We start from the raw sequence: 25,398 nt of genomic DNA on the forward strand, positions 1-25,398 counted from the left end.
CTGTGATCGTGGCGACGGGGGGAAAAAAAAAAATGCCAGCGTGTCCTTTCTAATATTGCATGCCAGCCCTGGGACGCGCAAGAGCCTCCAGTGGCTTGTCGTGCAATTAACTTCCAGCGGTACGTGGCCTCCGCTGGCTTCAAAGAGGGATTGAACCGGCGCTGGCTGCACGGCGGGGAGGGCAGAGGGAGCTGCTCCTGCGGCCGGGAGGGATGAGCTGGTCCCCGGGATGGGGTCTGGTTTGGGGTTGCTGGCCCCTCAGCTGCTGCTTGGTCCTTCTGCAGCTCCTGGGAGCATCCCGCGGTGGCGTCACGGAGGTGTCCTGGGGATGGTGGGTTTGGGCTGGGGCACGGGACACAGCTGGCAGCTTCCCTGCGTATTAAGGAAAGGGGAGGACAGGTTCCTGCCTGCCAAAAAAAGCCACATTAGGAGGTATGGGGGGTGAAGACCACCCTCTGCGCAGCCTCCACGGGATGCCTGGGATCAGCATCCCCCTCTCTCCCTGCGTGGGCTCCCGGCAGTTGGTTTCGCCGCTTGTTTCTACTCGGCGTTGTCTCTGGCATCGCGTCCCGGCCACATCCGTGTTAAGGCAGGTCCCCAGCACCTTCCTCCGAAGGCAGGATCCAGCCTCTCCTGCTCACCGGGATGAGGTCGCTGTAGGTCCTGGCCGTGTGTTGGCACCGTGTCTTCCCACGACCTTCTCCCACCGGGGCACCCAACGTTTTCCAGGAGGAGAAGGGGAAAGAGAAGACCTGCATTTCATTTCTCTTCCCGAAGGAGACCCACGTGTCAGACCTCGGCTCCGTATATTATCCCCTCCGAAGCCTGCAGCTGGCTGCTGGCACGGCACAACGGGGGATACGGGCTGAGATTTATAAACGTGCTTCAGGCACAGCTGCTCTGGGCTCCCTCGGCTCCATCCATCTCCCGGGGCGGCGCGGAGCGCCTGTATATCTCGCTGCACTCATCAACCCTGGCAAACGAGTTTCCTATCTCCTGAGTTTTACCTTGCTCAGATAAATGTGCTCAGTGCAACAGACTCCGCTCCCAGTCAAATCAGTTCTGCAGTAATCAGAGCGGTCCATGGTGGGGAGGAAATAGCCACAAAACTGAGTGATGCTGGGAAAGCCCCCCCCCTCCAAGAAGAGATGCTGAGGGTCCATGTCCTCGGCGCGGGTGTGAGCCAGGCTGCTTCTCTTCTTAAATTGGCGTGAAAAAGCTGAAACCACCAGGTTTTCCAAATGCCTGATGCCTTTGCTCCATGATGCGAGGAGATGCGGCCCCGTGGATGGCTCTCCAGGCTGATGGGTGTCCCGGGGGGCTGCGGGAGCAAAGCGAAGCGAGGGGACGAGGATTGTTCCCCCAAGGTTGGGTTCTCCTGCCAGGGGTGGTCGCCTGTGCGGGGATGCTGGGCTCAGCTTGCCATCTAGTGGCAATAACAGCCTTTTCCGGAGGGCCGTGGGGTTCACGGCCACGCATGGGGGTCATAGCCCCGCTGGGGGGTCTGCAGCTCCGCGTTGGGGTCCACAACCTTTCTGGGGGCTGACCGCATCTCCCCTGGCGAGTTCCCAGCCCTCGCTCCCCAGAGATCGCCTTCCCTACCGTACCCAAGCGCACATGGAGCCAACGTGGATCTTCAGGCCCCTCCAAATCCTGCAGCCCTTTGGGGGTCGCTGGTTTTAGCATCCCCATGAAAATAGGGAAGAGCGCTGGGCGGCTCAAGGGGAGGTTGAGTGGATGCTGGCCAGAGCCGTGCCGAGAGAGGTCATGAGCCGGGGGTCTTCCAGTTCCTCCATCCCAGAGCCCGGGGTCTCACCTCTCCCGAGAGCCCAAGACCCCGTGTCCGCCTTCCTCCGGCCCTAGAGCTGAGCTCTTCCTCTTGCCTATCTCGAGGGGTAGATCCCTGTTTGCCCCGATGCCCAGGGAGGGATGAGACACCGTGGGGTCACGCCTGGCCCCGTCTGACCCTCTCCCTGCGCCTTACAGGTATGCTGGTGGTCAACGTCACGTGGAGGAACAAGACGTACGTGGGGACGCTGCTCGACTGCACGCAGCACGACTGGGCGCCTCCCCGGTAAGCAGCTGGTGGGGTCCGGCAGCGCTGTCTCAGCCCCCTTCGCCCAGGCGCGGAGGGCAAACCCAGCCACGTACGGCCCTTGGGGCACCCAGTACGCTCTGCCCTGCGCCCCTGGGGCTGCCCGTGGGGGTTACATCTCCTCCTTGCCCAACCGAGCTGCTCCCGTGGCTCTTTGCCCCTGCAGTCACAGGCTCCCTCGTCCTGGAGACTGGAGATGGTCGAGCATTTGCTGATGGACCTCTCTTGCCGATTCCTCTTTGCTGGAGCGGTGGGGGGACAAGCCTGTGGGATTGACAGCAAGGGGAGGAAGGGGGTCCCCACTGCGGAGCTGGGACAGTGTAGCCCGGGACGGCCGTCTCTCCATTAAAAACTCCTTGTTCTCCTCCCCGCAGGTTTTGCGACTCTCCCACCAGCGACCTGGAGATGCGCAATGGCCGAGGCAGGGGTAAACGCATGCGCCCCAACAGCAACACGCCCGTCAACGAGACCGCCGCCGCCTCGGACAGCAAAGGGACCAGCAACAGCAGCAAGACCCGGGCGGGAGCCAACAGCAAAGGGCGCCGGGGAAGCCAGAACTCCTCGGACCACCGCACGCCGCCCGGCGGCACGGCGGAGGATGTGAAGGCCAGTCCCTCCTCCGTCACCAAGCGGAAGAGCAAACCCCTCTCTGACATGGAGCTGAACTCCAGCTCGGAGGACTCCAAGGGCAGCAAACGCATCCGCACGAACTCGATGGGCTCGGCCGCTGTGCCACCCGCCGCGGTCAAGGTGGAGCCGGCTGTCCTCGACCGAAACTGCCCTTCTCCCATCCTCATCGACTGTCCCCACCCAAACTGTAATAAGAAGTACAAGCACATCAACGGGCTGAAGTACCACCAGGCCCACGCGCACACCGACGACGACAGCAAGCTGGAGGCGGACATGGACAGCGAGTATGGCGAGGAGCCCTCCCTGCATGCGGACATTGGGAGCTGCAACGGCGCTGCCGTCTCTCAGAAGGGCTCGCTCTCGCCGGCTCGCTCGGCCACCCCCAAGGTGCGCTTGATGGAGCCCCACAGTCCCTCCCCGTCCAGCAAGTTCAGCGCCAAGGTCCCCTGCAAGAAGAAGCTGGGTGGGGAAGGAGACACCGACCCGGGTGCCCTGTCCAATGATGGCTCTGAGGATGGTCCCTCGGTGGCCGATGAGACGAGTAACGATGGCTTTGACTCTCTGGAGAAGCGATGTGTTGATAAGGACAAGTCAAAGAAGGCATCTGGTGCTAAGCCGGAAAAGATCCCTTCCAAAAGCTTGAAGTCCGCCAGACCCATTGCGCCTGCCATCCCCCCCCAGCCGATTTACACCTTCCAGACAGCCACCCTCACCACAGCCAGCCCCGGTTCCTCCACGGGCCTCGCCACCACCGTCGTCCAGACCATGCCCAACAGCCCTCAGCTCAAACCCATCCAGCCCAAGCCTACGGTGATGGGAGAGCCCTTCACGGTCAACCCTGCCCTCACCCCTTCCAAGGAGAAGAAGAAGAAGGACAAGAAGAAGAAGGAGCCCAAGGAGGTAGAAAACCCTCTGACTCCCGGCAAAGCCTGCAGAGCAGAGGAAGGCAAGAGCCCTTTCCGGGGGGAATCCAGCGACCTGGGGACGAAAGGTGAGGGGCTGCTGAACGGCTCGTCCGACACCCACCAGAGCCGGCTCGCCAGCATCAAGGCAGAGGCGGATAAAATCTACAGCTTCACCGACAACGCCCCGAGCCCCTCCATCGGTGGTGCCAGCAGGCTGGAGAACACCAACCCAGCCCAACCCATGACCCCGCTGCACGTCGTCACCCAGAACGGGGCAGAGGCGAGCTCGGTGAAGACCAACAGCCCGGCCTACTCGGACATCTCTGATGCTGGGGAGGATGGGGAGGGCAAGCTGGAGAGCGTGAAGGCAAAGGATCCGGAGCAGCTGGTCAAGGAAGGCGCCAAAAAAGCTCTTTTCCCCCCGCAACCGCAGAGCAAAGAGTCTCCCTATTACCAAGGCTTTGAAACCTACTATTCCCCTGGCTACCCCCAGGCAAGCCCGGGGCCCTTGAACCCCGGCGGCCAGGCCGCGGCCGAGACACAGGCCTTGAAGCTGAAGAAGGACGAGGAGCAGGAGAACCCGGAGGTGAAGGTGAAGAGCGAAGGCTGCGAAGAGAAGAAGGCAGAGCTCGGCGGCTCCAGCCAGCAGCCCTCAGTCATCCAGCAGCGTCCCAACATGTACATGCAGTCCCTCTACTACAACCAGTACGCCTACGTGCCCCCCTACGGCTACAACGAGCAGGGCTACCACGCTCACCTGCTGAGCACCAACCCTGCCTACCGCCAGCAGTACGAGGAGCAGCAGAAGCAGCGGCAGAGCCTGGAGCAGCAGCAGCAGCGAGGGCTGGAGAAGAAAGCAGAGCTAGGCTTGAAGGAGAGGGAGGCAGCGCTCAAAGAGGAGTGGAAGCAAAAGCCGCCCATGCCCCCGACGCTCACCAAGGCCCCCAGCCTCACGGACCTCGTCAAGTCGGGGCTGAGCAAGGCCAAGGAGCAGGGAGGTCCCGACATGGCCAAATCTGTCATCATCCCCAAGCTGGAGGACTCGTCCAAGCTGTCTGGCAGCCAGATCGCCGAGGGGCTCAAGGTGAAACTGAGCGAGGCCAGCCACCTCGGGAAGGAGACCGCTGAGGTGAAGGCTGGCTCTGAGTGTGGCCGGCAAGCGGAGGTGGACCCTGTGCTCTGGTACAGACAGGTAATGCCCGCCCGCTGCTCGCTCGGCCCGGCCCGCCAGCCTGGCGGTGGGCTTTCTCCTGGAGGAAGCCCCTCGCCGCGGCTTCGCTGCAGGGGTTTGCTGGGGTCATCACCTCAGAGAACACGCGTTGTCCTCTGCTCGTGATGGGACTCCATGAGATTCCCTTAGGGCCAGCAAAAGGGTGGGGCTGGGAGGCCGCGGATGGGCCAAGGAGAGCCCGGGGAAGGGGAGTGGGGTTCGCTGGTCTCCTCCAAATGCAGCCTGGTTTTGGGACAGGCAGGGCTGGGGGGAGGCAGCTGCTCTGATGGCTGGCTGGTTCTTGCAGGAAGCCGAGCCCCGGATGTGGACCTACGTGTACCCAGCGAAGTACTCGGACATCAAGACGGAGGACGAGCGGTGGAAAGAGGAGAGGGACCGAAAGTTGAAGGAAGAAAGAAATCGAAGCAAAGAAGCCGCGTCCAAGGAGGACGGGAAGGAGAGCACCAGCTCCGAGTGCAAACTGACCCCCACCGAGGAGGCTCGCATGGTGGGGAAGGACCCCAGACCCAGCGTCCATGTCCCTGTGTCTTCACCCCTCACGCAGCATCAGTCCTACATCCCCTACATGCACGGCTACTCCTACAGCCAGTCGTACGACCCCAACCACCCCAGCTACCGGGCCATGCCCACCGTCATGATGCAGAATTACCCAGGTAGCGAGCTGGGGTCTTCTCGGGGATGTCCCTTCCCAGGCTGTCCCCGCTCCCGGAGTGGAGGATGGCTGTGGGACATCCTCTCACTCCTGGAGGCACACGTGCAGAGCCGTGGGCTTCTGCTGTGCCGCCCGAAGACTCCTCGTGCCCTGACCGATTTTTCTCCCCACCAGGATCATACCTACCCTCCAGCTATTCCTTCTCCCCCTACGGGAGCAAGGCGTCCGGCAGTGACGACAGCGACAAGTCCCGAGCCAGCCCCAGCGTGAGTTGTAAATCCAGCTCAGAGTCCAAGGCCCTGGACATCCTGCAGCAGCACGCCAGCCACTACAAGAGCAAATCGCCCACGGTGAGAGTCAGGAAGGCGCTGGCTTTATCCAGCTCCGTGCATGAGCTTCGGGATGGTCCCTGGATCCTGCAACCAGCCCGGAGCAGCTCTGCCTGCTGTGGGTTTTTGCCATTCCTGCTGCTGTAGGAGACCTGGGGCTGAGGAGTAACCCCACAACACAACCCCTTTGGGATGGACAAGCCAAACCTGCGGGCAGGGCTGGCCCAGAGGAGCACCAGGCTTCTCCAGGCCCTGCAGTGACCGGGCGACACTTGTCCTCATTCCTGGAGCTGGTGGGTGGGATGCAGGAGCTGTCTCCATCCCAGTGTAGGGTCATGAGCTCCTCCTGGGCCGAGCTGGGATGACACAGGGGCAGCAAACCCTGGTTTTGGGCAGGAAGGAGCTGCCTGAAACGGGACCTGTGTCTGCCCTGCCGCTTCTGGGATGCTCACCGGCCATCCGTCATCTCCCAGCAGTGTCGTGGGGAGCCTTTGGGCAAAGGCAGGAAGAATATCATCCCAAAGGGGCAGCCTCGGGTGCCCAGCGTGGGTCCAATGCTGCCCTGCACCCCGGGGTAGCGGGTAGCGTCCCTCAGCATGCGTCTGCTTTCGTCTCTCCAGATAAGTGAGAAGACGTCTCAGGAGCGGGACCGCAGCGGCTGCGGAGTGGTGGGAGGCGGCGGGAGCTGTAGCAGCGTCGGAGGAGCCGGCGGGGGCGAGAGGAGCGCCGACCGGCCCCGCACCTCCCCGTCTCAGCGCCTGCTCTCGACGCATCACCACCACCACCACCTCGGGTACTCGCTGCTGCCGGCGCAGTACAACCTGCCCTATGCAACAGGTGAGAGCCGAACCTCAGCCCGGCACCCAGCCGGGGCCGCGGGCATGGCTCGGGGGAGCCGGGCAGGAGCCATAGCCACCCTTGGGCAGTGTGAGCCCTTGCGCCGAGCTTTGCTTTGACCGAATCCGGCGCTTTCCGGCTCCCCCGGCACGGCTGGGTGCCCGTCCCCGGCTGCCGGCTGCTGACGGCGCTTCTCCTCCGCAGGTCTCTCCTCCACAGCCATCGTTGCCAGCCAGCAAGGCTCCGCTCCCTCCCTGTACCCGCCTCCCCGGAGGTGAGAACGGTAAGGCTCTCCTCCCACGGCACCAGCGCGGCGCTGGCACTGCTTCGCCCGCGGGCAACCGGGCTGGGGCGGAGGTGGCCGGGACGGGTGCACAGGGGGGTGCCCTCGAGGGCAGAGGGTTTGGGGTTTGCCCATCTCCCCAAAGCTCACGGGGCTGCTGGCGGCGGGAGCTGACTTGACCTTGGGGTCGTGGCAGGACGTGACGCGCCGGGACGCCTGGGCTGTACGAGACATGTGACTGGCTCACATGGGGAAGCGCTGGAGACTCCTTTAGACATCAGTTGAATGGTGTTAATTGTTCTGCTTGACGTTCCTGCCGTGATCGGAGGCAGACTCTGTCCTCTCCCCCCTGTCGGACACACACTGACTCCCCCCTCTACACCCTCCCCTTTGGTGAGCGGGCGAGCTGGTACCTGCGGAAGTATTTATTCTACCGGGCACCAGCGCTCGGGGTGGAGGTGACTCGCCTGCCTGGTGCGTATGAAGAGGAAACGGAAGCACTGAGGTTTCTTGATGGATTTGGGACCCCGCCGTGTCTCTGCGAGCTGCTGCTTCACGACGGGGCTGAGCGCCACAGGACTGGGGGCAGGCAGGGGTGCTGCCTCCTGCCTGCTCCTCGCCGGGGCTCGAGGTGCGGGGCTGAGCCCCCCGTGGAGTCACAGTCTCAGGAAAGGAAGGGCTGGCTCACGCGGGTGTTGGGGAGGCTGGTGCGAGCTGGGGGGGTGTCAGCCAGACCGGAGGCGGCCATGGGGCAAGGGGATGTGCTGCGTGTGGGGGTGCACCCTCTCCCAGCCCCATGGCTGCTCCCGCACCCCATGGCACCCGCTGCTCTGTGCCTGCGTGGGCAGGAGCCACCAGCCCATGGTCGATGGCCGGAGTGGAGGGTTGGGGGAGCCAATGAAGCAGCCTCTGCCCCCCCTGCACCCCGGGTGGCTGGGGCTTGGCGGGGCTGGGGGCAGCCAGGCACAGAGCTGGGGGCTGTGCCCACCACCCAGCCCGCTGCCAGGGTTCCTCCCCAGTGCCTTGCACGGTCCGGACCTGCCTGAAGCTCACGCCTCCAGCTTTTGAGTTGGTTTCTGAGCTGTGACTCTGCAAACCCCCGACCTCTCCTCTGCCCCCCTGCCCAGGCAAGCGCTCCCCAAACCCTGGGGCAGCGCATCCCGCTCGGGGCGGGAGCGAGGGCTGCGGCTCCTCTTCGCATCCACCTTATGCTTTTAAATCAGCTTCCCCAGGCCGTGGGCAGAGCCCAGCGAGGAACAAGCACACTTAGGCTCTGCCAGGGCATTTGGGGCCGTGCCAGTCCCCCCTCCGGCCCCGTGCTGGGGCTCAGGGCACCAGGCCCTGTAGGAAGCCGGTCCCCGCTCCCGGCTGCTCCCCAGCGCCCGAGGACAGGGGCTTTCTGGTCCTCTGCCCCCCAGCCCCAGAGCGGCTCTCCCCAGGCCGATGCTCTACCTCGGCCCCGCAGCAGCCGGGCCGCCCCGGCTCTCTCCCCGCCGCTCCCCACTGCCTGGCCGGGGGAGCGCGGGGGGCCGTCGGTCTCGGTTGTGTGTGTGTCCGTGTCGCACCTGGCCCTCAGGGGCCGCTGTACCGGGATGCTCTGCCTGCCGGGCTCTGTACATACTGTAAAAAGCAATTGTTTGAAAGCTGTTGTTTTGGGTTTTGTTTTCATTCCCCGTTTCCCCCTCATCCCACTTTACCCAGTTGGAAAGGAGGCACTCGCTGGTTTCGGCCCTAGTTCGGGTGCCGGCAGCGCGGCGGCCCCAGCCTGCTCTCATTGTTCGACTCATTTTTCTTCCATTCTTCGTTGTCTTTGCAAGGAGACGGGGCGGCGGGGCCCGGCACGCTCCTCGGGGATGGGGCAGGCGAGGCCGAGCAGCGGCTCGACCCACCCCGTGCCCGTTAAGGAGCCACACGCAGCCACCGGGCTGGGGACTGGAGGGGTCGGGGTGATGGGGGGGAGCCCCGCATCTCACCCATGGAAGAGCATCCCACCGGCTGCTCCTACCTCCAGCCTCGGCGTTCTGGCAGAGCCTGCCTCCCGGCACAGCCGGGGCCCACCAGCGGCGCAGAGGAGGGTGTCTGGGGTGGGGGGTGGTGCTGCAGGCTTTGGCAGTCGAGGGGGGTTGTGGGGGGCTGCTCCCCACCTTCCCAGTTGGGTCCCAGTTGAGTCTCCCTTTAGGTGTTAAACGAAACAACGGTTTATGCAGAATAGGTTTGAGGTTCGATGTTTTTCAGGTTTTCCTGGTCAGTTCTTGCCCGTGGGGCTGGCACCCCGGCCCCCCGCGGCGGTGCTGCTCCCCCGCCCGTGGGGCCCCCTGCCCTCGGGGTCCCCTCCCCAGCCCCAGCCCTTGCTCACTGGGCCCTGCGGGCAGCCGGCCAGGGCGTCAAACCGTTGGTGTTTATAGCTCTTGTTTCCATTGGCGTTGCTGTGTTGGGTTTCATTTCAGTCTTCCTGATTCTGCCCTTCTGTAAAGTGTACATTATTACCAAGTTCCTTGTTTTTTTATATATATATATATATATAAATATATATATATACAAACTGTACTCTTCTTGCCTTTGTACATTTGGGCAAGGAGAGAGAATAAATCTTTTTAAGAGACAATCACAAACCTGTGAGGGTGGCTTTTTCTTCCTGCTCCCCCAAATTCTGGTCCTTTGTCCCCAAAAGCTGTGGCCAGTGATTTTTGGGGGGGGGAGGGGAGGGTCCCCATCTCTGGGGCAGCTGAGAGGGCTTAAGCAGATGTGCTCCTGGTGCCAAGCTCATCGGTCTGCGGCCACCGAGGCTGTGGCAGGGTGGCCCAGTGGGGAGCAGGTCCTGCCCCCCAGCACCCTTCTGCTTGCTCACAGGCCCTGCGCACCTGGATCCGGCCCCTCCGCTCTGCCACCCGCGCACACAGCCCCACCTGGGGATGCTGCAGCCAAGATCAGCCCTGACAGTTTGGGTCAGAAGCCCCCAGGCTTGAACCCCTGGTCACCACCAACGGGCAGCTGCCCCACACCAGGCAAGCCCGTCTCCATCGCCCCAGGGAGCCCCCGCTGGGGGAGGCAGCTGGGGGAGAGCTTGGCTCCTGCAGCTTTGCAGTGGAGGCGACCTCCTCCATTGCATCAGGCACCACCTAGAAAAATCAGAAGCACCTTTTAGATTTTTCAGGAGGGTATTTCTGAAGACACTCATAGCTGAGATCTTTACATTTGACCACTCTTGCTTGAGCCAGCGCAGGAGAGGATTTGGTACTTGTCAGAGGAGCACATGCACTGGCACCACCTAATAATTGCAGCTCATTAACAAGCTCAGGAGATTATCCTCACTGCAAGCTCCCAAGACCAGGACCTTGCACTTTACCAGTAAATTTTACCCGTAAGGAAGGGGCAAAGTGGTTCCCACCCCATCACATTAGGGACGTGTAGAGGAGCACCATGGGGTGGCAGCAGGGCCCTGGAGCACACAGAAAGACCCTAGGAGGCACCCGCCAGCCCAGGGCAGCTCCAGCTACAAGAAGGGATAAAACTCGGCTTTTCAAAAGCCAGAACTAGAAGTCAGCGTTGTTTCAGCTAGGGAGTAGGTGCAAGGTCTCCTCTGTCTCTGCACCGCCCCTGGAGCAAGGACAGGAGGGCAGTGCCTGCTGCAGAGCCGCAGCCAGCAGAAGAGGGGCTGACGGCCCCACAGTAGGAGCTAGGGCAGAGATGTTCCCAGCAGCACAGCACAGCCTCTGATTTTAAACCAGACTTAATGCTCCACTGAAGAGGGAGTAGAGCCACCAGTCCTTTAATTTCATTGGAGGGGAAGGAGGGAAGAGAGACACAAACTTTAAGATGATTTATTCACACAAACTTGTATCCCAGCCCCACCTCTCTCCCCCAAACAGAAAACACTTGACCATGACGTTTATGGAATGGCTCGGCTTCAGCTTTTAACAAAATCCTCCACAGAAGGGTGAGAGCACAACAAAGCACACAAGGACAAGTCCACACGCAAGCAGCCAGGCCAGGAAGAGAGCTCACGGCACGCCTCCGGGGCACAGTTTATAAATACATCCTTCTTGTGTGGCCTTCAAAGAAAGCCAGCCAGGTTACATCCACATGGCACGAAGACAAGAGCACAACCTCATTCTCCAACATTAGAAGGGGTAGGGATGAAACGTGAGCTACTGCCGGCACTGCGGCCCCATCCCTCCGTCCCAGGAGGGCCCTCGGATGGGAAGAGCATCCCACCACGACCGGCAGAGCCGCCGTCCACGCCGGCCCCCACACGCAACCCCCTTTGGTTTGGATACAGCCATTAGCTCGGCGTCTCAAGTCTTGAGATCATCTCTTTGGAAAGGTGAGGAGGAAGAACAGAGGTGACGGCCACGGGCCTGCTCCTTACCCGTCCTCGGGCGGAGGATAAAGGCGTGAGCTCCATCACAACCATCACACCACAGGCAGGTAAGGAAACGTTCCCCAGAGCAGGGGTATTGCTCCGAACACTCGCTTGACCCTCTGAAACCATCGCAGCGCTACGGGAGGCCCACCACAGGCTCTGTTCCTTTCAAATAAGCAGCCCCAGCTGTGTGAAGTTCATCTGAATGCCCCTTTTATTGAACGCTGTGATAGTGCAGTGGTAACATTGAACAGAGTTAAGACTGCTTAAAACAAAAGCTGGAAGAGCAAGAAGTTTAAAAAAAAAAGTTAGACCAGTTAAAACAGCATTGGTCGCCCCAAAGCAGAGACGCACGGGGGTTTTAATGTAGTGTTAAAGGTTAACTCGAGCATGTCTCCTCCATGTGCCTAACACCCAAAACACGCCTTCTACTTAAGAGTCTGAGTGAAAAATAAAAAGGTAGTCTGTCAGATGAGTGCACATCGGGTGATCAGGAAAGGACCAACACGGGTTTAGAGAAGTCAAGGAGTTGATACTGCATCTACCGCTGTGCTCCCCCACGCACGGCCTGGGCACCGGGCGCCCCTAGGCTAACACACCACACAGCTGCACGTAAAGAGCTCCTATGCCAGTTCATAAACATCTTCCATTTACTATTTGGTGATTACATGTGTGTATATATAGTTCTCTAGGCAACACATTTCAATGAGATAGTCAACTCTGAGGATACACAGGCCAATCTAACAATGAGAAATGCAGTTTCAGTCCAACAGAAGCTTGTTTTCCCTTTCCTCAAGAAAGGAGATGTAACCCTCTCTCCCCTCAACAGTGTGACCTGAAAACGCTGGAGTCCTCCGCTGCAGCTATTCTTCATCAGAGGAAGAGTTCTGATCCAGGGGGTACACCATGAACATCACGTCTGGCCGCGATGGGACAGAGGGGTGACCAGGCCTCACGATTTCAAAGCCCAAGAAGCTGAATGTCTTCAGGAGTGGAGCTGCCAAAGAGAAGGAAATCTGTTGCCACCAGCAATAATCCTCTTTACCTGCATCACCCTAGAAGCCACGAATATCAACGTGCACTGAACGCCCTCTGTGAGCACATCCAGAGCTTCCTGCACAGAAAGAAACCATTTTAACACGACAGCCCTCTCGAACAGGAGGTCTTGTTTCTTCTTGCATTCATCGCAGCTGCTCCTAAGCGTGAAGGGGACTGTAGTTGTGCAGCAGAGCAGGTTTATCCTGCGATGTCTGTTCCGTCCCCTCTGAGAAACAGCGGTGGTTGGTTATCTAGCAGCACCAGCCACGCAGCCCCGCTTTGCCAGCACGTCAAGTTTTTATTCTGTGCTTACGTGGGTCCCAGCACCCTTTGAGCCCTGAATGCCGGTCAGGCAGCAGTAAACAGGAATCTACTTACGCAGGGTCTAGGCAGAAATTTGCTGTCTCTGAGGAGGACGTGGAGCTCAGTGGAAGCTCAAGATAACTCAGCACAGCTCGGTGTGGTCCCCCAGGAAAGCCACCCTCAGAGCGCTGGGTTACGCACAGAAGAAATTCAGAGCGGGGTCAGTCCCCACACGCACCTTGCCTTGGTCAGGCAGGGTTATATTACACCGTGACTGGATGCATGCCCGCTTGTTACTAAAGCGGTCGCTTCTCCGTGACCTGAGAAAGTTACCCTGGTGCAGCATCTAATCTCTACGGCACCCTCTGATGATCAGCTTTCAGCCACTGAACGGGCACGCGGAGGAGCTCCTATCTGTTTTCAAGACAGCACTGAATTTCAGCTGCATAGACAAGGACCCAGGATCTGGGGCGCTCCAGAACTCATACAAGTAAGCCAGGTCCAAGAGCAACACCTAGCCCATGTTTAAAAACAAAACCCAGTATCAGATGTCTCCTGTAACCAGCCACTGCGGAGGTCACCTATGCAACCTGTGGTGGTGGTGACATTACAGCAAGAACTTAATCTGAAAATTATTCTTGGCATCGTAACACGGAATGACATCTTCCTGGGCTCAGCACAGCTTAGCTCTAATAACGCGCTCCATTTCAGAGAAGACAGTGCAGCTTGTGAAGCAGCAGAGTAAAATTAGAATTAAGGCTTGAATTACTCCTGCCGTGGCAATTGCTTGGTTACTAGCCTGCGTCTAGTAAGATTTAAAGTGACACATCCATAGCTTGGTACCTCACCACAAATCTCCTCAAACTTCCGTGCTGTAATCACTCATCCAACACATCTATCTTTAGATCCTAATGTAGGCCCCTTAAGCCATAAGCATCTACAGCCAGGGTCAGGATTACCTGTAGGTCTACGAAGGGCAAAACTGCCAGGAGATCTTTAAAAAGCAGATGAGCATCAGGGCAACGAGCTGTAAGTGTTCATTTCCCCTGTAATAACCTCTCCCTGGTTTCTCCTTCCAAATCACAGAAGCCTGGTGCCAAATGGAGACCTTCACTCCTTACCAAAGGAGAAATATTAACCAATTTCTGGACAAGAAAATACTCCAAGGAATTCAGCAGCCGCTTTCTGCATGAGAATACTAGTAATAACTTAATGGCAGGACAGCAAAGCATATCTGCTGGAGAAACCAGAATATTCCCTCTCCCTTAGTCTCAAGAAAGGGCTTACTTCCTCCACAGGAAACTCTTTCTATAAGAACGCCACGAGAATTATGCGTATAACAATTACTGCAATAGGAAGCGTCCCGTGGAGCCTTGCTTTGGGATTACCAGATTTTTGTACAGCTTCAGCAGCACCGTTTTAGATCTAGGGAGCAAACCTGGCAGAGGGGGCGAGTTCTCACCTCTGTCTTCTCTGCTTTTTCTGAAGCAAATAAAGACGTAGTTTACTTTCATTTTTTCTTCAGCAAATTCCAACAGTGCTGATAACCTGCCAAGGAGGAAGAAGACAAAAGAACATCAGCTATAGGAAGTCCTGTCCTGAGGAAGCCTCTGAGCATTATCAACTGTCTGGATGTTTTCAGGCAGAAAGATTACTTGTTTACAGACCCCTTCCAGCGAACAATGGGTGCTGAAACAATGGGCTTCCTGCTTCGCTATCCAGCCCTGCAAAACTAAGAGCTACCCTCACAGCAAGACACCCAACAAGTCACTGTCCTCAGCACCCGCGTGCCAGCGTGCACAAGCACCCATCCCCACCAGCCAGTGATGTCGTACAGAAGCCTTCGTACGCAGGAAGCTGAATATTGCAGCTGATCCCGAGCCAGGCGACGTCCCCTCCGCTGGCAACATACACGAGGGGATCTGCAAGTTTTGTGCTTTTTTGGGGGGGAAAAAAAAGCAGCTCATGCCAGGCAGAAGAGAAGACAAAAACATCACTGATGGAGCACGTGCACAGGCAAAGCTGTTTCCCTGAACACATCAGGTGGATGGCACAGCTGATGCCCTCTGAATCCACGCTTCCTGCCCTTCCAGCTGAATTATTTCTGCCGCCTCTTGATGAAGCAGCGCTGCATTAACCCCTCTCTGAGCCCCGGGATAGGCACGGCGGAGCCATCGCTGTCACTGCTGGCCTTGTAACCACTTACGATGCAGGCTGCTAGAGCAGTGACAAACAGGGCTTCAATCGACATCTAATTAAACAGCAGTCAGCGAGACTGGAGTGCAGCGAGGGAGATTAAATTTGCAAGGGTTTTGTTAATATGGTAATGAACTATTTTAATTATAGCCTCTACTAGGCTGTTTCACCTAGCTAAAAATAATCTTACAAAATTGCGTTTTAAGTCACGATGACACAGGCGGGTAAATACCCTCCCAGAAGAACGCGCTCCCAAGAGAGCAGGCACTTGGACAGCTAAAGGGTTTACGGGCCGACTGAAGAAATTGCACAAACATTTATCTGGGACTCAGAGTCAAATGAGACAAGTGTGAGACAGCAAGAATACTGGCACTTACTGAAAGTGCCCAATGAGGTTTTTTTTCTTAATTAGCTTGTGTCATTTACGGATGGAGCCTACTCGGAGATTTAGGAGGACTTCAGAGAGCTCTGCAGAGGAATCCAGTAAAGCCACATCTACGCTACAGTGCTCCCCACCAGCGGAGATCTCTGGCAAAGCACTTGGCAGGAAGTAGCTGCTCTGGAAGCTGCGTTTACACAAACTTCCCAGAGCAGAGCTGTCTGGACAAAACACTACCGTATTCTGCCAACAGAGAAAAATCAGAGACTCTGGCAGAGCCCAACGCGTGCGTGGCAGCACTCCAGCCTACTGATGAGAAGGAGCGCATCAATATAATGGAGTTTTTTTTTCCCTGAAAGAGAGGGAAACGCCTGCCAAAGTAAGCTTGCCAAGTGGCCAGCAGAACAAAAATCTGAGAAAGGCTTGTAGATTTTCCATACCAAAGTATGCAAAGAATCACTCTGCTCATTTATTGCTTATTTTTCATTAGCACAGGGACTCAAAACGCAGTAACCCATCTGAAATCACCACTAAGGGGGAAGAAAATATATAAGGAGGACATTTCTCTGGAGACAAGGGAGTAAGGACATACTTCAGATACACAAACACAGAGCTGCCGTGCATACAGCCCATTCTCCTCACACGCACAGCGTCACCCATGTAAGCAAAGCCCTGCTCCCTGTGGGGCCACGGACGCAGCTCTGAGATCCTGAACTTACCCTTCTTTGCTTCCATCAGCTAATAATCCGTCAGGGATTTCCACAAAGAGGCTCTGATTAGAGAGCACTGCATCCCAGGAGGAGGTCTTCACCTCTGTGACCTTATACTGGAAGTGGACAATATGAGGCTTCCCTTCGTGCACTGGGACATCTTGGTTAACAGTGATCTTCTCGTCCTGCGCAGGGGAGGGAAGAGAGCTCATGAAACATGCTTTAGGGTTAAAGAAAACTATCCATAAGATTGTAGACCAAAAAATGTAACGACCATGCTTAAGTGTTTTTAGGGGGAGCGCCCTCCTGAAAAAGGACCAGCCCTTACAGACTGGTGCGTGTCCGGTTTCAGCCTATCGCTAAAATTCACCACCCTGAGACTCACCACAGCTCGTGAAGGTATGCACGGTTGGCTGCAAGCTCATACCTGAGTCTCAGCACTCTAAACAATGTGTAAGTGGTTAACAGCTATTGTTCTGAACTACCTGTATTTTCCAGAATATCTTGCTTTTATTCTAACCTAATACAAAAATAAAGAACAAAAAAGTAAAGTCCTACATACTAAACAGCCAGGGGAGTATAACTAGAGAGATGCAAATGCAAAATAAATGGTATTATAGTTTACTAAGAAGAACATTCTACTTTTCCCTTCCCCTTTCACGGGCTCAGGGACACACCACAATGAGTACTCGGACCTCAGAGCGATTTTCTAGTCATGTTTTCCTATTCAAGGGAATGCAGTTTTGCATATTTACATTCTATTCAGCTTCTGCGTAGAGAGAGTCCATTCATTCACCACAGGTCCCAGCCACATCTTTGAAGGGCGGTTCACGAACTACCCTTCAAAGAACACAACTTGAACCGACAAGCTGGAAGAGCATCTGCTGCCACAGTCTGACCAATCTTCTTGTCTCCCCAATCCCCCACACAGTCTTTTTGTTTAAGGGATGACCACAAATTGCTTTCCCAGATTTTACAACCAACTGGTATGGCAAATGGTTTGCCTCCTGGTTTAAGGGAGGAAAATACATAGCACAGAAAAAAATCCCAAAACAGACAGAAGCTACAGAGATTTGAAGATTGTGATGAGGTCTTTTCCAGAGACCACAAATGTACAAGTCCCTCTCCAATACTACTCTAAGTAGAATGCCAAGCATGCAGACCACCTCAGATTCAGCTCAGCAGTTCCTAGAAAACAATTTCGTGGTTAAAACTCCATTCCTCCTCCTGACAATTTTTGCAGGCAGTTGGCTTGCCCAATAATGATTTCCACATTTCACTGCAAAGAGCCCCAATGAAACGACGACAAAATTCATTAGGTTCCCGAGTTAACGTTGTCAACTGCAGCAGAAGCTAAACTGTTCCCATCTGCTTGGTTACAGGCTCATGCATCCCGATTCCCTCACATTTACAAAGTCACCTGCAGAGCTTTGAAGGGCAGAAGTAAACCAGATAATAAAGTCATGTCTGCTCTGTTCCCGAGTCACGGGCGTGCCTGGGAAAGCTGCGTGCCCCTCTCTCATCTACGGCATCTGCAGGTGGGGTGCGAGGTGGTTTACTCCAGCAGGTCATTAGGTGAGCAACCGTCCAGCCTCCGGGCATTTTATTTTATCAGGGTGATTAATTCAACAGCTCATGATGAACTCTGATCTGCTGACAATCAGCTGGACTGACAATGAAACCAGTGACATCGCTGCAGAAAAACAGCATCTCACCAGACTAGGCTTAATAAACGCTTTGTAGTGACGTACGCTCATCTCCGACCATAACACACAGGCAGCAAGTACAGCAAAGAAAACTTCATCCAGTTTGGATCCGCAGTGAAGCAGCATGTAAAAGACGGGCAGTACAAACACTTCGGCAGCCAACGGTGCCACCCAGTCAGGGGGAAGAATCCTCAGTGTTGTGGCTTTTCAAGCAGATGTTTTCTTGTAGGTGTTTTGAGCTATTAAGGTATAAACATCGCTGAAAGACCCGCGGTTCAGCAAAAACATCTCTGAGACCCTTTCTAGGCTCCTCCGACCTGTGTCCCAGTGCTCTAATTCCTATTACCACGTGTATTAAAATAGATCCCTCTTGGTTTGACTATTGTGACAAGGAAGAAGCCATTGAGTATGTTAATGCTGGCGACAAGTAACACCGCATGCAAATCAGGAACTGCCTGGCTTTGGTAACCGGAGCAGAGGAAGCTGCCGTTTGTTTAAAGCCCACAAAGCTTACATGAAAAACAAGTTTACACTTCATCAGAATAAATATCCTGTAGGAAATAAGTTTATTCATTGAGTTTGAAAGAAGTTTTCGTGGCTGCACCTGCTGTCGGGTTTTACTAGTTTTAAGCCAAGTCCGCTAAGAAACCTACTGACAGCTGCTCAAGTTAAATCAGACTGTGGCTGATAAAGCCACCGCGGAGCCAGCAGCAAGAGTCAGACTGGAGCCCAGCGAGGGCTCTGCGCTACAGAGGTGTGTTTAAAAAACAAAAACAAGGGGATTATAGGCACATCCTTCACCAGCGGCTTTATAGGAGCCTTTTACAGTTGTTGTTACTGTGCAGAAAGCGTGTCTGTTTCAGAAAAGATCCTTCTCTCAAGAAGAGCTCACAGATGCTGCTTTTCTTATACTTCGTGAAAACAAAAACAGGGTGAGGAAGTTGAGAAAAGCAGGCTGGGATTGACACATTGGAGGGGGAGGCACACGCATGCATTTGTGCAGGAAGACTGGCAGGAGCCTGCAATAGGAGGGGAAAAGCTTTCCCAGCTTTCTGGCTTAGTCCTTCTGTCACCAGAAGTTATCCCTGCACTCCAAACCTAGCGAGGTTTTTCCACTTAAAAGGCCCCTAATGTGACAGCCCACGAACCAAAGGCAGCATAACTGCAGGGATTAAGAGAACCAGTTCCCCCGGTTCAGTGGGAATTACATTTACACAGACTGTCTTGGGCAGCTGATATTTTATTTCCAGGCATCAAAATAGATACAGCGAGATGCTGCGGAGAGAAGCTGTTCCTGTGACGCAGCAGCCCAGAATTCTTTGGAAGCTGCTCAAAGCAAAATCCTGTTTATGCAACAAATGTTTGGTTTTAGTTCACCCCTGCAAAATCCCCCCACCATGCTATTGCAGGGGAAAAAAAACCCACCAGGCTATCTTTTATACACAGCTGCCTAAACCACCGGCTCGCCAGCCTTGGGCTCCATTTCAGTGAAGTAAAGCCGCAAGGACCAGCTTCCACTTGGTTACAATTCATTGAGCACAAGATTTTTCCAACCCATCTACGCTCCTCAGAAGTCCCGAGAAGGATGGGGGGAGGCCCCTACGTGTTGGCAGCGTAAGAAGAAAGGATGTTATGATCTACCATAGCCAAGCGACTCAAGAAACCCGTGTAAGCAGCCTACTGTTGGCATGTGCTACACCTGCAGCCTCCTGCCAACTTTGCTAGCCAGAGCACGTCCGTTCGCACAAAGCCCGTCCTGGCTGCGCAGCACCGATGCCGATCGCTATTGCATTCCCAGCTCAAGTAAAGCTCCCTTGATGAAGGGCCGAGTATTAAGTCTCTTAACACAAAAATCCCAATAACTATAGGGAGCGCCAGCTGCTTAATTTATAATGCGGTTGTGTATGAACCCTGCGCCGCAAACTCCGAAGGAGGCAGGCTCGTTCAGAAAGGTCATCCCTTGAACTAGAACAGCTGATACAGCTGGAAAAAGTGCTTAAGCTTTTGGGTCCAGATGCCTTTCCAGGTCACGCTGAAGCCTGCTGGCTAAAAGCTCAGCCTGATGTAACTACAGCACCGCTAGACTGAGCGGGCAACTGAGAGGGGCAGAGAGAGTCCCAGTAACCCGTCTGAGGCCGGACTTTAAACCCACAAGGCCACACAGCCCACTCTGCTCTGGGATGAGCATGTTACAGAAGGGGCTGATTTTCTGACAGATTCTGCTAGGTTTTGTCAGCAATAAACCCAGAAAGAATTATATCCGTATTTCTGGGATGCAGCCATCTAGATGACATCCCCACAGGCAGCAACCCCTGCCTACACACTGCTGCCTAAAGCTTCTGTGCTAATTCAAGGCCATACTGGAAATCAAACACTTCAAAGCCTCCAAACCGTGATTTTTTCCACCAGCATCTCCTCCACATTGAGCCCATTTTCTGCCTTCGGACCTCGCCTGCTGTGTACGCAAGGTTTGGCAAAGCTGGCCTGCAGGAGTTCAAGTTGCAGGGTCCCCTATTTCTCATCCCCTCCCACCCAGAGGGAATCCATTATTTGTCCTGAGCCCCTCTTGAAGCTATTTATGTATCTTCTTTATCTGACAGGAAGCCTGTTGTGCTCTGCTGCTTCTCTAGATTTCATACCCCTCTAACATCTGTGACAATTCAACTCAATAGCATTAAGCTGGTGTTACGTTATTTTTCAGAGGCTACAGAGGTTGACGTTTATTCACAAGGTAAGTGAGGCACATGCTCAAAATTCACCAAGGCTGCATTAAAGAAAACTCCTCTGAAAGCAGCCGTGAGGTCTGCAATTCTCTCATGAATTTCAAGAGGAGACTTTGGTAGCTGTGACCCAAAAGGGCCTGTATCTTTTCATCATATAAAGTCTGTGTGCCTCCCACAGGGTAATTAAAAATCAAGTCTAACACCTATGACAACACTCATGTCTGAACAGCCAAATTTGCAAGCTTAGCATAAATTTACTTCATCTGATAGCACTTTACTCCCTGGCTTGTGGAAAAGTTGCCCCGTCCCAGAAGGGAGACAGATGTGTGCCACCATAACACAACACAGAGTTGCACAAGCACCAATTATTCTACAGCAAGGAACAGCCAGGTCTCCTCATCCGACAGCCGAAAGGAACGGCCCCGTAGAATGAAGAGGGCCAAAAAATGAGAGCTACGCAGATCCACGTGCTCCTAAGCAAGTCTGCAGAGACAAAGCCCTCCTGATCTTGCCTCGTCCTATGCACGTGTTCTAGAAACGCTCCCGCCCGTGAGGTGGGCGGCCGCCTCGCCCTTTTGTGAGGTCAGGAGTTACTCTGTACATCGGTTCAGGCAGCTCCCAGGCCCCGACAGCTTTACCTTCCGGACTAGGGCGCAGGAAGGAGCTTATCAACCATTCTCTCTGCATTTCACCTTTCTGCTTCCCGCTTCCTCTTTTTGCGAGACATTTCAGAAGTTGTTTCACATTTTGATAATGCTGGCTCTGCATACAATAGCTGAAACAGACCTCTGGGAACAGGGCTAGCAAATTATTTGCTGCACACCTTTGAGAAAAGGTCTCTCATTTCTTAATAAACAGGTGATATTTGAGCGGGAGAGCGCTGCATGCAGCTCAGCAATCTGCCAACAGGGTCGCTGAAAAATTAACTGTTCTCCCACTTACTACCTTGGAGTTATTCGCATTTATTCCCATCAGACTGCAAAAGGAACTGAACACAGCTGCAACATGGGTACAGGTCATTATTTAGACGTCAGATCTTTCTCACCTTATATATCAGAGCTGAAAGAGAAGGATCCCTGCTACCCCCTCGCCCACCGGGGATCTTCGACAGTGGGTGAGGGGCATCAGGAGCACCACAGAGGCCCTGGAACAATGTGCCTGCAGCACTGCAGCTGGGGACAGTTACTCAAAGGTAAAATACTACTGCAAGAAAAAGAGAGAGAACATCAGGTTACGTTAGCAGAGTTCACATTTCAGATGCTACAGCACCTCATGACCCCAAACCACTCGTATCCCTGCTCCTCCACAGCGCGTCAGAGGCAGCCGTCAGGGCGTTAGTGCCCGGACATCGACATTAAAAGCACTCGCTGCCCAAGTTGTATAAATGGAGGAGGGGCTTTGCAGCCACGAACCTGGAGAGAGTGCTGAGCAACCTCATGCTAATAAGGGACGCCTGGAAGACTGCCAATAGCAGATGGCTGGAAACGCATGACCAGATGAGCACACATTTTCTATAGACAAATATCTACAAATAGATCCACAGGACCCAGAAGGAGGAGGTTTAAGTTTCACATTTTCAAAACGAGGAGGAGTGAAAGGGCTGGTTCTTCAGATATTTTCAACACGCTCTACAACGTCCGAGTTGACATTTTCACATGCAAATGAAACATCATACAAGCATCCTTCACCCCAACCCTAAAAATTACAAAGCTCACCCCACAGATCTACTTTTAAGAGCAAGAAAATAAGTTTCCCTTGCAGTTTCTGAGTTTGTTTGAATGTCCTACACACGGTCTTTCAGGATCACTATGAACGCAGACTTTAATATCTGCCCTAGCTTTTAGGAACTTCATGAAAGCAAATTATTTTATTTCTGGAGCATTGCTCCCTTTATCAGTACCACAAAAGCTCTTTGCTGAGGCACGGCACAGCAGCGGTATTCCTCTAACAAAGCCTGCAAAAGCAACACAGAGAAACCAGTCGTTCCCCAGTGTTCCCATTATGAAATACGCTGGCGCAAAGCTATGTAAACACTACCAAAATAAAGGGGAGTGTGAGGGTATTCAATAAGCACACGGAGTGAGGAACAAGGCTCTAATGGACAGACTCTGTAGATGGATTGACAACGTATTGTCTGTCCTAAAACTTCTCACTTGAGCTGTTCCCAAGGCAGTGTTTTTCCACTCTAATCCCTCTCCACGAGGGAGACAGGCTTAAGTATCCAAAGACCAAGTACCGAGCTGCACTATCAGAATCACCTGAACTGCCTATACAGTATGCTAGAACGTATACCAGACTGCAAACGACCTACTGAAATTTGGCATTTCTGAAGGCCAAAAAATAACTCACAAACGCAGTTACGACACAGGCGGAATTTGCTAAGATCTTGGCTTGCCATCTCATACCAAAATAATCTTTCTACAGGAAACACAAATATTCTTCCTCCACATATTTCCTCCTCCTCCAGGTTCGCGAGACTGGGCTCTTCAGCAGCGTTCCCATGTGCCATGGCCTACAGCAGACACTGCTTGGAGAAAAGGCTGTTGAAGTACACTAGGAAAAAATATTAAGCAGTTGCACTGAAGATGTCTCAGGGCAAACCCCTCTGCACACATGCTCAGTGCCGTTTTGTGTTCATACAGTCCCTCCTCATGGCATGACTGGGGCTATCAATGGGCCAGTGTGTATTCAGTAGTAGTGGATGTCGAGAGGCATGACAAAGCACTTTGCTGTGCCGTTCCCCACCCCCAGAAAGCTGTTGGCAGCTTTGTTATTCCCTTCCCTCCTCCCTCACCCCCAAGTCAACAATGTACTATTGATAGCTCTCTCCAACTTGTGGCCAAGGCATCAAGAAGCTGGATAATGAAGTGTAGTTGGGGGGGGGGGGGGGGGGAAGAGAGGCAGTAGTTTTCATGCAAAGCAGTTCAAGACACTTCCCAGTTTTGCTTCCTCTGGCACATGCAGAAGTCAAAACACAAGACCCCTTCAGCCGCCGAGCCCTGCCTGCAGCACCCGGGCTTCGCCTAGCCCAGACCTGCACGCCACCACTATCCTCCCCCAAAACTTCGCAGCGACAGCCAGCTAGGGTCCCGAGAGCAGCACGAGCAGGGCAGCGCCATCAGGCAGCGCTGGGGAGCGAGCATGTGTGTGTGGGGGGACACGGATTAAACGGGGTTTTGCTTCCTCCAGATGCGTGCTAGCACCCTGGGAAGAGGTTTGTGCAAGCACCCGACAAAGTCTTATCCCTCGATGCATCCGCACGTGAACAGCCCACTGCAACTCTGCTCCCTGAGGCCTGTTTATAGCTTAAAAATTAGGACTGTGCTCCCTTCTAGCCTCTCTTCTCTTTTGAGAAGCCGCTTTCCAACGGCTTCGTTTAGATTAAGATGCATTTAAATCATCAAGGGCCCTTCCCTGAAGAAACTCCCAAGCAAAAGCTTCTCGAGCAAGTCCTGCCTGAAAAGGGAGCTGGAAGCAAGTGTACATTTTCAGCCAGCGGGTATAATTTTAACTCGCTAAGCTTCCAGCGATCTCAACCCCGTGCCCTGTCCCTGGGAAGCACAAAGGACAACTCCTCAACTTTTGAACCCCGTCACGGCTGCTCTGCAACAGCCCTCGCACCTGAAGCCCCAGTCCATGACAACAACCAGCACCCTGGGATCTAGAAAGCTGCACATTTTCTTGATTTTTGGGGGTTTTATTTGCGCTGAATAGTTGGGCCTGATGGAAGGATCCACACAGCTCCCTTGACATTACAATAACGAAGTTTTTTTGTTTGTTTTCTTTACCCTCCTTTTTAAAACAGGCCCTGAAGACACGGTTGCACTTAGCCTATAACAATAAGATACCATGCTGCCCGCCATTGCAAGTCATATATTAAGGCACCTGATTTGAGGAGCAACTTGTAAATCACCATCTGATGAACAGAGCATAGCTCAAGTATCTACCCTAGGCGCAGCGGCCAAGAAACAAGGTTTATACACATCCTCCGGGCGCTTATCTACGCGGTACGAGAGAGGCTCAGGAAATGACACTTTTCGGACCCTAAACAAGGAACAGACACACAAGATAATCTGATCAGCTGAGAAAAATACCCACAGATCACGTAAGTTCATGCCTGCCGATAACCAGCCTGCCGGGAGAGATCACCTTTCTAGAGATGCGCGGGGACTGCGGGAGGGCAGGGCACAAACCCCCTTCGGCGTTACAGGCTTATTAGCAGAAGGGCGCTCAGACACTCGCCGCTGAGGTGGCCGCCCCCCGCCCCCCAGCCCCGGTGCGCCCGGACACCCGCCCGGGGGTCTCCCCGCAGGGAGGAGGGACGCCCCGGTGGGGATTTTAACTCGGGACAGGCGGAGAGCCCCCCCCCCCCGCCTCAGCGCTCGCCCGCCCCCCAGGCCCGGCCGCCAGCGCTCTGAGGGGCGGGGAAGGCCGCGGCGGGCGGCAGGGTGGGCCCGGCGGTGCGGGGAGGGTGGAGGCCGCGCCGCCCCGCACCTGTCCTGGGTGTTTATCATCCTCGGCCCGCTCCGGCTCCGGCTCGGCTCGGCTCGGCTCGGCTCGGCTCGGCTCGGCTGCGTCCGCCCGCTGCGCTCCGCTCAGCGCCGCCGCCCTCCTTCGCCGCCGCGCTCTGACTGACCCCGCGGGCCCGCGCCCGCCCGGCCCCGCCCCCCCGCGCCGCGCACCGCCCGGCCCCGCCCCCCCGCGCCGCCCGGCCCCGCCCCCCGCGCCCCCCGCGCCGCGCCGGGCAGCCTGGGAAACCGCCGCCCCAAACAAAGGCGCGCACCGCGCCACGCCCACTCACCGCGCAGGCGCCCGCGCTCCCCCCCTTCCCCCCGCCTCGCCTGGTGACGCCACCGCGTCGCGCGGGCGTGCGCACGCCCTCCGGGGGCACCGCGGCGGCCGTCGGGGGCCGTCGGCTCCTTGAGGGGGCCCCGCCCCGCGCTCTCCCGTGGGGCTGCCGGCACCCCGCGAGTGGGCGGGGAGCGTGGGGGCGGCGGGTTCTTGACGCATGAGGTGCC

The 25,398-nt window shown here is 55.4% G+C and overlaps 2 protein-coding genes across 4 annotated transcripts in view; one reads left to right on the plus strand and one right to left on the minus strand.

Moving 5' to 3' along the window:
• ZNF609 (zinc finger protein 609) overlaps positions 1-8,605 on the plus strand; it is a 72,913-nt gene extending 64,308 nt beyond the window's left edge. For all 3 annotated transcript variants that reach the window (XM_075160646.1, XM_075160647.1, XM_075160648.1), the window contains 7 exons: positions 1,987-2,074; positions 2,470-4,822; positions 5,148-5,514; positions 5,688-5,863; positions 6,463-6,679; positions 6,884-6,962; positions 7,159-8,605. In XM_075160646.1, coding sequence (XP_075016747.1) covers positions 1,987-2,074; positions 2,470-4,822; positions 5,148-5,514; positions 5,688-5,863; positions 6,463-6,679; positions 6,884-6,957 — 3,275 coding nt within the window. In that variant the 3' untranslated portion in view covers positions 6,958-6,962; positions 7,159-8,605. The remainder of the gene's footprint in view (positions 1-1,986; positions 2,075-2,469; positions 4,823-5,147; positions 5,515-5,687; positions 5,864-6,462; positions 6,680-6,883; positions 6,963-7,158) is intronic.
• A 2,358-nt stretch (positions 8,606-10,963) lies between these two features.
• OAZ2 (ornithine decarboxylase antizyme 2) lies at positions 10,964-25,028 on the minus strand. The gene is given in 6 exon segments (XM_075160657.1): positions 10,964-12,322; positions 14,129-14,214; positions 15,961-16,136; positions 21,426-21,506; positions 21,508-21,583; positions 24,875-25,028. Coding segments are annotated over 6 exon segments (573 nt in total). The 5' UTR covers positions 24,895-25,028; the 3' UTR covers positions 10,964-12,188.
• Positions 25,029-25,398: the final 370 nt, after the last annotated feature.

The sequence above is a fragment of the Calonectris borealis genome, chromosome 11 (genome assembly GCF_964195595.1).
Source record: "Calonectris borealis chromosome 11, bCalBor7.hap1.2, whole genome shotgun sequence".
Classification (NCBI taxonomy): Eukaryota; Metazoa; Chordata; class Aves; order Procellariiformes; family Procellariidae; genus Calonectris; species Calonectris borealis.